General features: G+C 40.1%; 2 protein-coding genes across 2 annotated transcripts in view; both read left to right on the forward strand.

The window, feature by feature from the left end:
• The first annotated feature begins 1742 nt into the window (after nucleotides 1-1742).
• LOC107188955 (facilitated trehalose transporter Tret1-2 homolog) lies at nucleotides 1743-6632 on the forward strand. Its single transcript, XM_015577358.1, has 5 exons — nucleotides 1743-1827; nucleotides 3350-3879; nucleotides 4650-4955; nucleotides 5808-6010; nucleotides 6338-6632. Exons 1-5 carry the CDS (start codon nucleotides 1746-1748, stop codon nucleotides 6630-6632), a joined length of 1416 nt encoding a protein of 471 aa, XP_015432844.1. The 5' UTR covers nucleotides 1743-1745.
• A 7690-nt stretch (nucleotides 6633-14322) lies between these two features.
• LOC107188972 (facilitated trehalose transporter Tret1-2 homolog) overlaps nucleotides 14323-16301 on the forward strand; it is a 31558-nt gene continuing 29579 nt past the window's right edge. The window contains exon 1 of the mRNA XM_015577377.1: nucleotides 14323-14439. The gene's annotated coding sequence lies outside the window, so the exon portion shown is untranslated. The remainder of the gene's footprint in view (nucleotides 14440-16301) is intronic.

Raw genomic sequence — 16301 nt, forward strand, 5'->3', positions numbered from 1 at the left:
TAAATATAATATTTTACGTTTAGATTTACGTCGATCGGCCATCTGGTTCACGGTCCCGTAACTTCATTACAAAATGTGTTTCGCCCCCGTTCGTTAATCCCTCGATGGGCTTACCCTGTCATCCCCATAATCCTTGTGTCCTCGATAAATAGTAACGCAGCTGGAGGGCTGATATTCTATCGCGTAACAAAATCTCTCTCTTGGCGTTATACACTTTCCGTGTCCTGAATTATATACTCAAAGGACTTGCGCTCGAAACAGACTGTTCAAACTCGTTGCAGATAAATTCTGCAGTTGAACTTGTAGGTTATCAAGCTTTTCAACTGTCGAGTAATTTACACAGGAGATCCTTACAGCGAGGACGATCTTCTTTAATTAAAAATTCACGGTGTTGCACGTCTTGGAATTTGTTTCAGTTGCTTTCTTTGCGATCTTTGCGCTTCGGGTGTCTCGGGAAGCTTTTGATAAGTGCCCATTAGGAGTCACGAGCAAAGAGATGATTGAGCTGGTGCGGTATTCTAGGAAAGTCTTCTCTAAGTCAGGGGCTGCGACCAGGGGGAACCCAGTAATCCATCTTTGCCAACGACAGAGGTGAACGGCGACCGCGATCGATGCTTTAATACGGAAATATTATGACGTAAATAGGGAAGACAAGAAAAAGTGATTCCAAGATACGGTTGATCAAATTCTACAGGTGACCTGGGCTTCCCCGTTCAACAGTTGGAAAGTTTTCGGGGTTTCTGGTTATTCACCTCATTAAGAATGACTCACACTTTACTCAGAACTAGAAGTAAGTCAGGCGACAGGCATTTCCAGCTTTCCCAAACGGTCCCATTGTTGATCATCGACACTCCCGTTCATAAATCTTAGGACACTTATCGAATATCAGATAAATGTAACGTGGCATTACGAAAGTGTTGAAAATCTCAAATGAATATTCTTCAGGGGATGTTAACCCGTTCACTGCATCTTTTCAGTATCTTATATAAAAATGTTTTTCATAAAATCAAGAATCAATAGACTATTTGAGACTATTTAAAATGTTTAAACACATACCGAATATGCGGTAAATGTTACAAGACATTACGAGATTGCTGAATGTCTGAAATAAGGATCGTCTAGAGAATATTAAATCTCGATGGATAAATATACAATTTTTACTAAACAGCACGATCTCCTCGTACAGACAAGGTGTCCTAATACTTATGAACGACAATGTACATATACGTATGTACACGGTTGTTCCCCGGATCGAACGATTCCGATGTGTATTGCGCAAACATCACTCCGGTCTCATCGTAGGCGTCTACGCGTCCCGTTCACGGATTTTCGAGTCAACCGAGCGGGAAGCAGATACTACCTACCGTTAATCGATGAATTTTTTTCATTTCCACCGTCGATCGTAGAGCGATAATGGCGTGGTCCGATAATGATGGAGGAAAGATAGCGGTGGGACCGCGATATATCATGGCCCTCGTACTACTCCCGTGCCCATTCGGTCTTCTTCGATCGGCTTTGCGTTTAATCCGAAATAATGACGTTCACTTGATCCACGGGACCCGGTGTGCTGTTGAATCGGATCGAGGTAAAGGTGCCCGACGCCGGTGGATCGTCCCTCTGCGGCGAGGGAGACGCTCGAGGATTCGTCGATCGTGGTGGTCCACGAAAGGATCGATTGGCCTGGTCGATTATTCCACGGTGAAACACATCTGAAGCCTGTCGAGGAGACGATAATTTTCGAGGAAATGGAGGGCACGGGGATGATTAATGGGACGACCGTTCGCCAGGAGAGCAGGAAGCTGTGGCAGTACCTCGCTTCTATTTCCGGTATTTAAGCGCATCACCTTCCCGTAACCACTCGATCTTTCATTCTTGATCCTCTCTGTCTCTCTGCATTGTCTCCGGGACGATGGTGGCTTTAGAATTAGTTAGACGTCGTTTCGAATGTAATGCACGCGGTATCCTTTGGGTAGATCTTGCTTCTTGATCATCTGTGGTGTCTTATGGGACAGTAGTGCTTTTGATATTGTTGGGGGAGAGATTGGTGCAATGAATAGAGTAATTTCACAGGTTTTCGATTAGGATAATCCTTTGAAAAATGCAAAATTGTGACTGTGATTTTCTGAGCGATCCACTATTTTTTTGATAAATTTGAAAATTGTATGTGAGCAAATTTAAAATTTAATTTGTACTTGGATATATGTATATCCCTGTCTTATTAAAAGAAATAGTGGATTAATAATAGAAAAAGGAATATATTCATGATTCAACTGTACGCATTTGGGACAACGGAGTCACTGTCCCGTTCCCCAAAAGACAGACCAGACACATTGTTCTGTCCAATATTACTGTTACATTTTGTCAAATAATCATCTCCCGCCCTCAATTCGTTTATGAGTTCTTTCAGCAGACACTTGTCCGTTATCGAACCTATGAAGTTTCCCGGTTTATTGACATTTAATTCGTTAATTGAATTGAAATGTACCAGATACGTGTAATGTTGAAGTGTAATGTTATCGGAAGATAGTCGAATTGTTACGAAAGATATAGGTTCCTTACGTTCCCATGACTATTAACCTCTCGAACTGAATTCAACCGAAATGAAAGTGGAATGATCACGGGACAGAGCCTACTATTTCTTTTATATTTTACCTGATGCAGTTAAAAATACAGGAGATCAAATTTATAAATGTATCTAACTAGCGATGATGATGTGAGTTTCAAAGAGTACGTTAAATTTGTATTAATAATTCTATCAATATTACATAACAGGCGCTACCTATAGACACTTGTAACGTTTAGAAAAAAGTAGAAGTGACGCTTGTATCTTGGAAGCGACTCCATCTGCGAAGAAATCACTATCTCTATACGATGACTATTTTTTACCATCCAGTTCAACCAGTTTTTCGTCCGTTTCCTCTGTATCAGAGATACTCACCGCGGTAATAGATATTGACACACTGTATTTCTTACTAAACAGTAGATAAACTATCCCCACTATTTCTTCAAATCGCTAACAATGAATCATAGTCCAATTACTAATCCTCTAGTTTTTAACTCTAGTAATATTATTACGACCATTTCAATTTCACGAGTAACTTTCACCAATGGCCGAGTGTTTTCGCCAAGCATTAAGAAAATATACTATTTCCTGTGTACTTAAAAAAAAAAATGCAATAACTTCGAATATCTAAAAAGTACCAGTTGACACTCACATCATGGTGTCATCGGTGTCACAGTGTTAAGGTTTCCAACAGGCTCTAAAAAAAATCAAAACCTTATTAATAGAACACATTTTACTACACAATACTCTAAAAGACAAATTTTTTTTTTCTTATTTCTTTTACAGCGTGTTTCCTGGTGGTTGGAGTCGGCACAGCTCTGGCATGGACTTCACCAGTGCTTCCTCAGCTGTATTTACCTGATTCTTTCATGGTGGTGACCAAGGATCAGGGTTCATGGATCAGCTCTTTGTTGGCATTGGGGGCCATCGCGGGTGCCCTTCCGTCTGGAGGAATGGCGGACAAGTTAGGTCGGAAGAAGTCTCTACTCCTGTTGGCGGTACCGTTTCTTCTATCCTGGGGAATGATTCTAATCGCCTCGCAAGTCTGGCTTCTGTACATCGCCAGATTCATAGCTGGGATCGGTGTCGGGGCTGGTTGCGTCCTTGGACCGACCTACATCAACGAAATCTCTGAGGTCTCGACTAGGGGAACCCTTGGTGCCCTGTTCCAGCTGTTTCTTACCGTTGGGATATTCGTTGCTTTCGTTCTTGGGAGTGTCCTCAGTTACACCGTCTTCGCTCTTATTTGCGCTCTGATCATCGTCCTCTTTTTGGGCACATTCTACTGGATGCCTGAATCCCCTGTCTGGCTGATGGTGAGCTTTTATTGTTGTTATTCTTTTCATTTCACCTTATCGTTTATAGTAAAACTAGGTACTATGCCTCGATTGACAAAACGCCTCACTACTGTTCTACGTACACACATAAGGATACATCACTGCATTCGAAACGTTCGATCCTACCTCAGTCTTTCAGAAAGACTTATGGATTGAACAACAAGATTGTATGTGTGGTAGCCAGGCAGACAACTAGGTCCACATGTCCAGTTCCGACTTTTTACAATTAATAAAATTTCCCCTCTCCAGCCTTAGTGCTGTCCGAATATCTTAATTCCAATCAAACTCTAGAAACTCCACGAGAATTTAGTAATATGACCAAGTCATCGATCATTGAGAATCCATAGAAAATCCCTCTAACGGATAAGTGACATACTTACTTCGACTGGATCAATCTGAACGTAATAGAAACTACCCGTGATCCAACATGGACAAGAGACTTATCTAATTTGTCGATCAAGCAACTTAAACCGAGATTACAGCGAGTTAGTCTAACTGCAGGCGACACCTGTTTGAAAGTCTTGATCACGTAGGAGACATATCATAGACGTAGAGCTCAATTAAACAGGGCTATTACACGACAAACATCCGACTCTCGAGTCCAGAGAATCGATCGATCGATTCGTCTACCGTTTATCAAGCCCTGGGTACTGCCATTGGGACAGTTCGAAATTAATTGCTGGAAATTAATCCCAGGCTTCCGTGGAGCTTCTGAGCCGTTTCGACGCGCTGTGATTAATGTTTTCCAGGGTGAGAGGAGGAAACAAGACGCCACGGTCGCGTTGTCTGTGCTGAGGGGCGACGATTACGATGCCGGGGAAGAATTGAACGACATGCAGATGGCCGCTGATCAAAGCTCCGGAAGGAAGACTACGTTTCTTGACATGTTAAAATCTCCGGTTCATAGGAAAGCCATGCTTGCGTCCTTTGGAATGATGTTTTTCCAGCAAGCGTCTGGTGTGAACGCGGTGATCTTCTACACGGTGATGATCTTCAAGGCGTCTGGGAGCTCGATGGCGCCGGAAGTGGCATCCATTCTTGTGGCGCTCGTTCAGGTTCGTTTTTTCTGATAATTCCTTATAAAACAGGTTTCGATAGAATAACTGTGATTTTATGAAATTTTATAAAATCAATCCGTTCGATATAAATGAGTAAATTGAAACATTCCAGGAGTGTCTTGTTATACTTTAGAGTAGTGCATATTTAATAAAAAAAAAAAAGTTGTATTTCTTTTACGGGGTACCCTGTGAATGTGTTCACTCTTATGAGTAAGTAGTTTTTTTGGTTAACATCTTTATCGGATCGGACACGTCACAAATTTTGGAAAATATAGAAATCTATAAATTAACTAATTCCTCTATTTTCACATTGCAATAGAAGTTCTAAAGAATTGCGATAAAGCTTCTAGAGCTTTATAACGAATCAGTTCAGAAAGTCGTTAGACACAAACGGGAAGAAGTCTAGGTTAGCCTAAAGTATGTCGACCAATTCCAACGCAACAATTTGCTTCTGTTTATCTTTCAGCAATTTGCCTAGAATAATACCTTAATGTCGCTAAGAATGAAAGATATTTACCTTCGAACTTACTACGTAGTATTTTCGCTCGGTACTTACGTCCTGTTTGCAGAAGATTACGAGAGATTAGAGACAAAGATATAGTAGTCCCGGCCGGTTCCGAGATAATAGTCTGTCTTCTAATCGTTTCCTTTTAAACGGTCGTAATTTGACTTGAAAACGCAACGTCTTTGCTAACGACAGGAACGCGAATATTTACGTTCCCCTGGACGCTGGGGCAATTCCGTCGGTGGATTTTTGTTCCACTTTAATCGCGTCGTCAACCAGGGTAAATTAACGGATAAGACGGGACTTGGTAACGATGTTTACGTTGTACGTTTTATTCGTCGCAGTTGGTAATGTCAGGTGTCGCGGCGTTGATTGTGGATCGAGCCGGAAGGAAGCCGTTGCTCATGATTTCCACAGGCGTTATGTCAGTCAGCCTGATAGCTCTTGGATACTACTTCAAGCAGAAAGACGGCGGAAGTGACGTTAGCTCCCTTGGCTGGCTGCCATTGACTTCACTGATCGTCTTCATGGTTGCCTTTTCGATCGGGTGAGTGGGAACAGACGGATCGACGACAGAAATTTCACGGTGATTTTATCGAGATTGACGAGATCACTCGTAATAGTTAACGCGTTTCCACGGAGTAGGTATCCTTTATGCTCTACAGGTGATATATGATTGAATCGACAAAGAAGTCCAAACCTTAGAGACCATTTTTGAGTTAGCTAATCGCAAGAAATAATTTTGGCGTCGAAGGGTTAACAGAGTGAACTGAGTTAATTGAATTAATTGAGTTAATTTAACATCACGAAATTGATCTATAGAAAATTCTTCGTCTTCATCGATTGACATCAATTTCTTATTGCTTCTATATAGTTTGGGACCAGTACCGTGGATGTTGATGGGAGAACTATTCTCAGCGGACACAAAAGCGATCGCTTCCAGTGTCGCGGTGATGTTGAATTGGTTCATGGTATTCCTGGTGACGAAAACGTTCCCCGCGATGAACGACGAGCTTGGTACAGACGCGACGTTCTGGATCTTCGCCGCGATCATGGCCGGCGCGACCGGGTTCACGCAATTCCTCGTCCCGGAAACCAAAGGGAAAACTTACCAGGAGATTCAGACTGAGTTACAGGGTGGCGTTCAACCGATCAAACCCGTTCCTTAATCATTCGACAGATTCCACTCGATTTTCACGTGATTTTCATATCGTTCATTTGCTGCAACAATGACATAACTCAAAATTTGCAATCTTTGAGTTATTAGTATAAAAAAAACGATTGTTTTTTGTACTTTCCACCGGTTGAATCCTGTAAGTAAGCTTCCAAAACTTACCACGTCAGGTCAGTCAATAATATACAATGTCCGTACAAAATGATAGCCAACATTCAAATTTATATTCCGAAAAATCGTGATTCTTCAGTTGTGTTTTTATTGCAGCAAATGCACGATACATTCCCTAGTACCAGGTCGATCGATCGGTTAAATCTAGCTTGGCAGTGACTGGGACACAATCCTTTCAGGATACCGTGATTTTTCTATTTCTATAAAAATTCATATTTTCTATTGATTTTCTTGCAAAGTTTTGTAAATGAATGTGAATTGTTTATGTAGAATATACGTAGCGTCTATTATGGGTCACGAGTGACCCTGCTATCAGCTTTGACGGTCCGTCATGCAAGGGTCAATCGAGAGAAACCTTGGTCAGCATCTCGTCCGTTTATTTCATTGACGAGATACACTCATCGAGTTATCGTTGACCTACCGTTCGCGTGATTTTTTGATTGATTCGATCTTGCTGGATCGCCGTTAGATGACATTCTGGGCGATACGATAAGTAGTGTGCAACTGAATATGTATATTGGAAGAATGACAACGTTCAGTTGGAGATGTGTCTGATTACCATCCACTGCTATGTCAATAATGGCTTCTAACGGCATTGACAAATGTGTTCATCGGTTTTCTTGTTTTTTTTTTTCAGACAAGTGAAGTGCATTTATATGAAATTTAAGTAATCCCTTCTTCCACTTCCCACGTCATGTTTTCATTACGTTGCACTGCATCCTTCAATTTGTTGTCAATACATAAAATCCATGAACTAGGTGTAAGATGTAGTAAAAGTATCGGAAAAATAAACGACTTTGTACCTAATCGTCGTTACTGTGTTCGTGTCACCGTCTACGTTTATGCTTTTCTAGGAATAAAAGTACGTTAGATGGACGTGTCATTCCATAGAACTACGTTTATACGTATAACAAATAGACGTATAATAATTATTCACAATAACAAATGGTAGAGACGAAGTGAAATTTACGTATTCTAGGCATTGTTTCCGAGAAAAATGACTGTAAAACTTTATCTGACAGGTGAGTCTGACCATCATTAGTGCTTGCAATAAGTAGAATCAGAAAGTAACGAATGGACGTCTGACAAATTGTATTCAAGTGCGCACGTAGGCAGGGAAACATTAAAATTCGATTATGTGAAAATGAGGTCGCACGTGAAAGAAACTTCATTCTACATTTTCCATTCTTTTGTGTACCAGAAATCCCTTCAAAAAATTACAGAGAGCCAAATATTCCATTCAGGTAATAAATGAGTATTTTTTCCATTACAGTTATCAGTAATTTTATATTGACTGGAGGTTAATTATGACGCCTGGCACAATCCAACATTGTCTGAACAAGTCTGAATCGCGATCGTAATTTCGTAAAGACAGTTTCGTTCTCACGATGTCGGGTATCATAAGTGGGCGATAATCACTATGATTGTTCCCTTAAAATTGGAAGATTTCCAATGCACAGGTGACTGTTCGACGTATTCGTTGTGTTACAACTACGCCATCATCACAATTCACTTTTTCGTTTTTCTATTCTGCGGTACGAGTGCCTCGTGCCTGGATAACAAAGATAACGATTGAGGCTATCGACCAGTCGCCGTACGATCGACCGTGTATTTTTGTTCTCACGAGTTTTCCAACAAACGACCCACAAACGGTCACCATTTGACGCGGCGTCATTTTTGTGCACGCTTTCTTCTAACCTTTAAATTAACCCTAGATTGTACTAAACCATCGTGAAAATTACGACCTCGAATTCGCGATTATGTACTCAGAAATCGGCACGTTGTCGTCGATGTTGTCAACGTGTGTGCAAGTTGTGCCGAATAATTATCAGGATTTTCATTATAGTGATCGAATCATTCGTGATTCACAAGTAGCAGTTCACTCCATCTCTAGCCAGGGACAATACGCTTCACTTTCACCAGTGCGTTTTTTCTTTGTTTTTCGTTTAGGAATTATCGAAAAGTAACGTCATAAAAGTGTAAACACCAGATTAGTTTAGTCACTATTTTTATTCCCGTTATTCATTGATTTCTCGTAGTTTCTGTTTGCGTCCGGTTCCCTCGATATCGTTACCCCGGCGCGACATCCAAGAATAATGAATCGAAAGCAATCACCGGTCTCGACGTCGCCAGGCTGTGCTTTCGTAACGGGAGTAAACAAACAGATTCCTACACGGTTCGATCGCAAAGTCGGATAATCCCGACGATTGAGACGCAATCGCCCCGGGAATTTCGACGAATAATAATAGCTCACCTGTCGATGATGCAACCGGTTTCGAGAGGATCGTTTCGCTCTTTTTCCACCTTCGATCAAGGCTGTGAGGACTACTCGAGAAAGTCGGCGGCTTGACGTCACTCTGGTTAAAGAATCGAAGTTAATCTGTGCTCGAGATAGCGCGAACGGAATTCGTCGATCGTAATCTCAGCGCGTAATCGAAATTTTCCTGGAAAATGGCGAAAAGGAAGTTCACAATTATCGATTATCGAGAGCGAGTGGCGCCGCTTCGACCATTACACGACGGAGACAATTCAAACGGCCGATGATTAACCATGGGAAATCTTTGCGAAATTCAGAAATTGGAATCTTTATCATCTGCGATAATTCGTCCCTTCTGGTGAAGTAAAAGTTACGCGGTGACTTTTATCGAAGAATCGTATTGTAACAAGTTATGCAATATCGTGGGAGATAGGTCTGTTGGAACGTTTTTTTTTTCGCTATATCTTCGTTGTTAAAAGTGCTCCGAAGGTTTATTGTCGGATAAATTTCACCGAAGTTACTATCAGACGGGGGGTTTCGATCCACCCAGTAATTAAAAGGCGAAGTCTGGATGAACTTTAACATTCGGTCTTATCTACGCTCGGGAATTGCTGCACGATATTGCCTCGAATTTCTCAACGCTTTGTCTGGACAATTGGAGATGATTTTTATTAACTAAATGGAGAAAAACGCTTCGTGCTGTAGCGTAAAGGAAAACATAGAGGTCTACCGATTCGATAAACTGGAATTCGACGATTGGTTTTTAGAAGTTTGAGTGGCAAAGATATTCATTTGTATATCCGATCGTCCTTCATTAATATCGAATTATTATTAGAATGAATACTTCAGGATAGCGTACTCCAAATTTTTACGGTTCCTGGAGCTACTTGAAGGATCCAGAAGGAACTTCAATGAGTTTTTACACGCCTTTGGGCGTTTCTTGGGGTATTTGAAGGGTTCAGGGGACCTTTCAACGACTTTCGTAGACCCTTGGAAGGTCCTGGGCATCCTTCGAGAGTTTCTAAAAGCCTCGGGGAGGTCACTGAGGGTTTCGAGAGATTCTCGAGGGGTCTTACAGATTCTTTAAGTCGTCCTGACGACCCTTGGAGTATCCTTGTCTCTCTGGTGCTCCGGCACGAGTTTAATAGGAATCGTTTCGTTGTGTTGGTTGGGGCTTTTAAACTCTGACGCAAGTATGAGTGTCTTAAAGTGGGAGTGATTGTTAACGTGTTTCCGTACCTGAAAATCAGTGAATCACTGCTATACCAATCGTGTCGGTACACTTTTTTTCAAGATGACGCAAACATACCTAGAAAGTTCACGGTATCTTATTAGTATTTAACTGTAGGGAATTTGAGGACAACGTTCGAGTGCCTAGGATTTTCATAATGAGCTGTCACGTACTTTAAAGATTCTTTGGAAGTCATGCTTTCTAAACATTGGGATCTCACGAGCACACGTTTCTCCGAAGAACAGCAGGAAAGTTTGCTTATACTCGAGAAATACTGTTTCTGCATGCCCAGCTACTTGTGTAATACATATTTCTTATTAAATCTTGATCCTACTAAAATCACAGACTTCTTGTTTAAATAATACGCTTGGAGACATTGCTCGTTTCACTTTATTTGCGTATTATACTCATGCCAAGAGGATAATATTATCACTAACGAATTATCAGTCGATTATAAGTCCCTGCAATAACATGATTACATATTGTAGCATTCACACAATTTTCTTCCACGTCTTCCACTTTCAATCCTTGTGTTTTTGCATACTTTTCATTTTTATTTTATTACAATAGAATTCTATAAAGTGTACACATCTTACATTTAAAATGTGTATCGTATTTCAATAAAAGTATTTTTAATCGAGAATTATGCGTGCTTAAAAAAATGGGTCTCATATTCGACTACTTTACTCTATACATTATATGTATTATTCATTCAAAGACATATTCATACATACTTCGTAGATCGATCATTTTAACAGGCCAGGGGGAACTGGTAAACAGTCACCGCGAATTGTACGACGATTTTCTCATTCGGATCGCATCCAATTGCGGCTGACCCTGCTCGCTCGCGGCTACTCGGCTTCCTCTCGAGTCGCCCGTGGCCGTGAAGTGACCGGACACACGCAAATCTTTCTCGATCTGTTGGTCGCCGTGAACGACCGCTTCGGGGCTACTTCGAATACTTCGTGACGGGAATCCACGAATCTGACGCCCGTGACGCATCTGTTTTCACGCGCGTGGAGAACCGGTGTACCGTGAAAAATCCAGGGGGATTCACCGTCGTTCCTCACATTTGGGTCATTTGTACACACATACGTTCCATTTTCGACCCGACCGTTCTTAGTATTCAAGGCGACACGCGACCGCCTAACGACGCCCTAAAGCGTAGTTTCTATAGTCGAGGATGCGTGAAATGGGAACCTACGAAACTTCCTTCGTGGACGAAGAATTAGAAAACTTGACCTTTTGTACTGGGGTCACTTAACCGCAGTATTAGATTATTCACATTATTGGCATAAATAATTCATAATAAACTAGAAACGCCAGTAACGTTTAGCAGAGTAATTATATTATTTTCAGCCTGATACAGACACTGATAAAGAGATCCAATTTTTTCCTCGTATCTTTTCGCACAGTTCCATTAACAACGATCATTAATACCGTTTCATATCCAGCAGGAAAATGCAAAATCGTAAAACCTCAAGGTTCACGTGTAGTTTCAAAGATATCCTCCGTCACAGGATCAAAATACCTGGAAATCAACACCAGATATAAAATAAACTTAATGATTGCCGCAAACAGAGCAATTAATCGTGCAGAGTTGCAAGAAAATCGAACGTCGTAGTCGATTTGTCTACGGCGTTCGTTTCTTTTTTTTTTCTGCGTTCCCTGCCTGTCGGCGTCAGGGAAGAAATAAATTCGAACGCCTGTCCGCGGCACACGTTTAATGGAGTAATTGCCTGCGTCGAAGGATAATTGGCGAATTAAAAATTTGCACACACACGTAGCCGCGAATCGCCATGCGGCGCGTGCAGGCTGTATCGATTAATTCTGGGTTATCGTTCAATTCGAATCCGTCAACGTTTTTCCACCACCACACAGTCATGCAGAATCAAAAGGACGGTGATTCAAAGTGGCCAACTTTATGGTTGTTCCGATGCCTAAACTATTAACGAGACATTTTTCTATATGTTCCAAGGAATTCGGAATGCATACAATAATTATGCATTGGAGCACATGGTCTTATTAATAGTTCAGGTGTCAGAAGGACCATAAGTTTGACCACATTTTATCATTCTCCTTCAGCTGCTTAAATGGTCAAAAACATAGTTCTTATTTTATCTTTCAAAACAGTCAATCAGTTCAACAACTTTCTAAAAATTCAGACTTTCATGAATAATATTGACAACACTGCTAGTCCATGATAACGTACGCATAATACCCGTAAATATATAAATGATAATAATTTGTTCATTATTTATATCATATTTCTAAGTCATTCATATTTCTAATTTGAATAAAATATATAAGTTTCAAATTTTTTGATTGCACGAGCTGAATAAATGCATGAGCTGCTAAATTTTCATTCTGGATATTCGAATTCTCGGATGAACGCGATTAAACCCGAAGTTTTCTCGTTAAAAAACTGATGGTGGACGGGAACGCAATTTTCAGACGTCTTTTTAATCCCCAGGAAACAGAGGAAAGAGAGGAAGACGAGGAGATTATTCGAGGAGACGTCTCTTTGAGTCGGGAAGGATTTATCATTGGACGGAAGTCCGATGAAACCTCTTTTTTCTTCGGGGAACAGGATAAGAATAATATTTTAATGTTCACAGATGTTGGAAGATCGTGTATTCGATCGGGACGATTATATCGTTTACGATTTGAATCTTTTGTTTCTTAATTTTTGTGGAAGATGGGGGACTTTAATTTTATTAAAATTCATTTTGTTTGGTGTTGTGTAGTTTATGAGGACTTATAAAACCATAAGAAATCCCTGTTTGGATCCTATCTTGCTGAAATTACTCCGCACAAAGCAATGTTTACAGAAAGATCCACCATGAAAAATCCGATTTCCACGGATCTTTTCGATTAGATTACACGGATATCGTTGGAGTTTTATAACCAGCTTACCAGTTCTGTAACAGCGGAAATATTTATGCAAATTGTGTCGCGGGTCCGTACTGAACCCGTCGTCGGGCGTTCCGCTTATTTTCTTGGTAAACAGTTCCGCACAATTAACGGTCGAAACGGCCTTAAAACGGTGCGCAAGTTTGACGAGCCTGGAGGATTGTTCCGAGAAAATGCACGACGAAAATCTGGGGGAACAGATCGTGTGCCTGAATGCAATTGGACGCATTAACGCCGTCGTTGTTTGCGGAAGACAATTTGTTGAAAATCTTAGAAAGCTTCAGATTGGTTTACCGTGATTTAAGGAACGATGAAGAGGTTCACGGTAATTTTTCATGGACGATTGGCAGAAACCTGAGGGAATAAGAAATAAAATGAAGAAGATATATGCCTACTTTATAGATTACATAGAAGGATAGATGCTACCAATAAATGCACATTATATATAAAAACACTCTGCATAATAGAAAACTATATATTATACAAACTATATATATATATATTTGAATATAATAAAAAAAAATTTGCAGATCCTGTTGTGCTTTTGAATCATTCTGTATATACCTACGGGTCACACCTTTTGGTTGTTCTAGCACAATGACATCATTTATGTTTACGTTCAGGTACGCACAGATGCCATCAAACTCTACCTCATCCGGCCAGCGACCAGGACGGTGTTTCAAAACACCTTTTTTCCCTTTAAATAACTTAAATTAATCGACCCACCGTGACCGCTTTCCTTCCCATTTGGTTTATCGTCGGTCAGTTCTCTTTCCGACCACGATCCGGGAACGTCGCGCTATTTTTCCATCGTACGTGTCTCACATAATCTTATACATACATATCTTACGTGCTACAGTTTCAGAATATATGTATCTCGTTGATTCTTTTCCGCTAAATTTACCACATGAACATTATTTGTTATATTTGGTATTGAAATTATTATAAATCGCGAGAATTTTGTGGTAGTGCCAATTGGGAGTCGAAATATGATCCTTTCGATTTTTGACGTGAAATTGTGTGTAGTTTATGATCGTTGATCTTATATTTTTTAATTGTAATCTTCTCACAGTAGTTGTGCAAACGTTAATATAAGTTATGGTACGTAGGAAATTAAGTGAATGCTTGTCTCAGTGGTTTTGGTGGTGTAATGGGTTCTGTTCGCTAAGGATCTACGCAACTGTAAATCGTAAATGTTCCCGAAATATTAACGCAACTTCGCAAACAATAGTAAGTAAAAAAAGTGAAGAAAGATTTTTCCTTATTCGGCTAAAAATAATTGTCAGTAAAGTATATATGAACGTTCATTTCACGTTTCGTTCATCTTAATTTATCCATTTAGCGGTAGTATTGGGGAAATCATGTTGGATATATTCTCACCTATTTATGATTCAAGGTGTACGCTTGACAGACGAAATATTATCGAAACTTCGTGATTATTGCGTGATGCAATTGCGTAAATGCATTGGAATGCGCGATGATGCGAATACAAGAGAATAGAGCAGGTGTAAACAGGGTGATCTCATGGTTTTTATATTCAATTAATTGGTTCGAAGATATAGGTGGATTAATTTGTCTTTGTGTTACTGTTCTGGTCGTTATCAAATTCCAAGACGGTGTTTATGCTTGTCGGAATGTGGCACCAGTTGAAGATTGAAAGAGCCCGCGATTATGAATTCGATCGATGGTATTTGAATTGGAACAGGAAACATTTTAAGTCGACGTAACTTTTCAGAATATATTATACTGTAATTTTTAAATTAGAATCTGAATTTGATCGTAGATACATGAACTCCTATATTTAAATTCGTGTCTGCCAATTGGATTTTGAACACGAATTAGATCGTTGAAATTTGAATTCCAAATCGTGTACGAAACTCCATTAAATCGTCTACAATTCTTGTAGTCACCACTCGATCGAAGGAATTCTCCTCGCCTAAAAATCACGGGGAATAAAATCGAGAACATCCTGATCTACCGAACACGTAAATATTAGTATATTGGCGCTACACGCTCGAATAAAGGAGTAAACATAATATTATCGCGCTCATTGAAACGAGATTTAGGTAATTAAACGGCTCAGACGTGTCGAGATTGTTTGGAAATCGATATACACCAGGTATTAATATAAGTCAGCGAGGTTTATACGATCGTGAACTGTCGGAAGAAGTCATATAAGTGATGGGCGGCTGGCTTTGATATTGTGTTTTTTCGTGTTAAAAGGAACACCTGTATTCACATTTTCGCGCGTTTCGTTATTAAGAGCCAGAAGGAACACGCAAAATGGCCAATATTTGCTCGAACAATACAGCTACCGTTGCGCAGTCGACGAATTTTCCATTCTCGAGGCTTTAAATTGTACATTTTGTTAAATCACGTCGTGAAACGTAATTTGTTTTTCACCCTCGACTTTCGAACAGAAATTGTATCTAGTACTGCGTGTGTGCTCCGAAGTGGATCTATGTTATAACAGTTCGACGTGGGTGAATTGCAAATAGAATTATCGGCAGAAACTCGAAGTTTATCGTTAACAAATTACACAACATACGGGATCGATTAAAGGTACGATATCTCGAACAACACAGTTCCCCAGATCCGACCTGATTTTCTCACTCGACAATCGGAATGTGCGCGACCCTATCGACGTTACCTCGGTATTTACATGTTTGTATTTTACATTCAGATGAAGTTTTTTTTTTCATTCTACCTCATAAATGAGAATCTAAATACTAATTATGCAGTAGGTACACGCAGGCATTGCTGCAAATCTTTCTATCATGTTTGTTTCAAAAAGCTATCCTTTATTATTTTCTGCGCGATTCCGATCAAATGCAACTTTTTCAAAATTTTGTTTACACATCCTTTACTACACTAATCATTCTAACCTTACAAAAAAAGTTACTTCGTCCAGGTTTAAAAAAGTTGTTCTGTTTTAAAGGATATGCGAAGATAATTTTCGAGTGACTGTATATGATTCAGTATTTTGATCGATTCGACCCTAATCTAAGTCCACCCTACTCCAAACAAGCTACTCCAACCTGTTGACCGGACAATATAGTTACAGGTACTCGTATCTTCGACGACTTAAAGTG

Source organism: Dufourea novaeangliae, unplaced genomic scaffold, assembly GCF_001272555.1.
Source record: "Dufourea novaeangliae isolate 0120121106 unplaced genomic scaffold, ASM127255v1 scaffold125, whole genome shotgun sequence".
NCBI lineage: Eukaryota > Metazoa > Arthropoda > Insecta > Hymenoptera > Halictidae > Dufourea > Dufourea novaeangliae.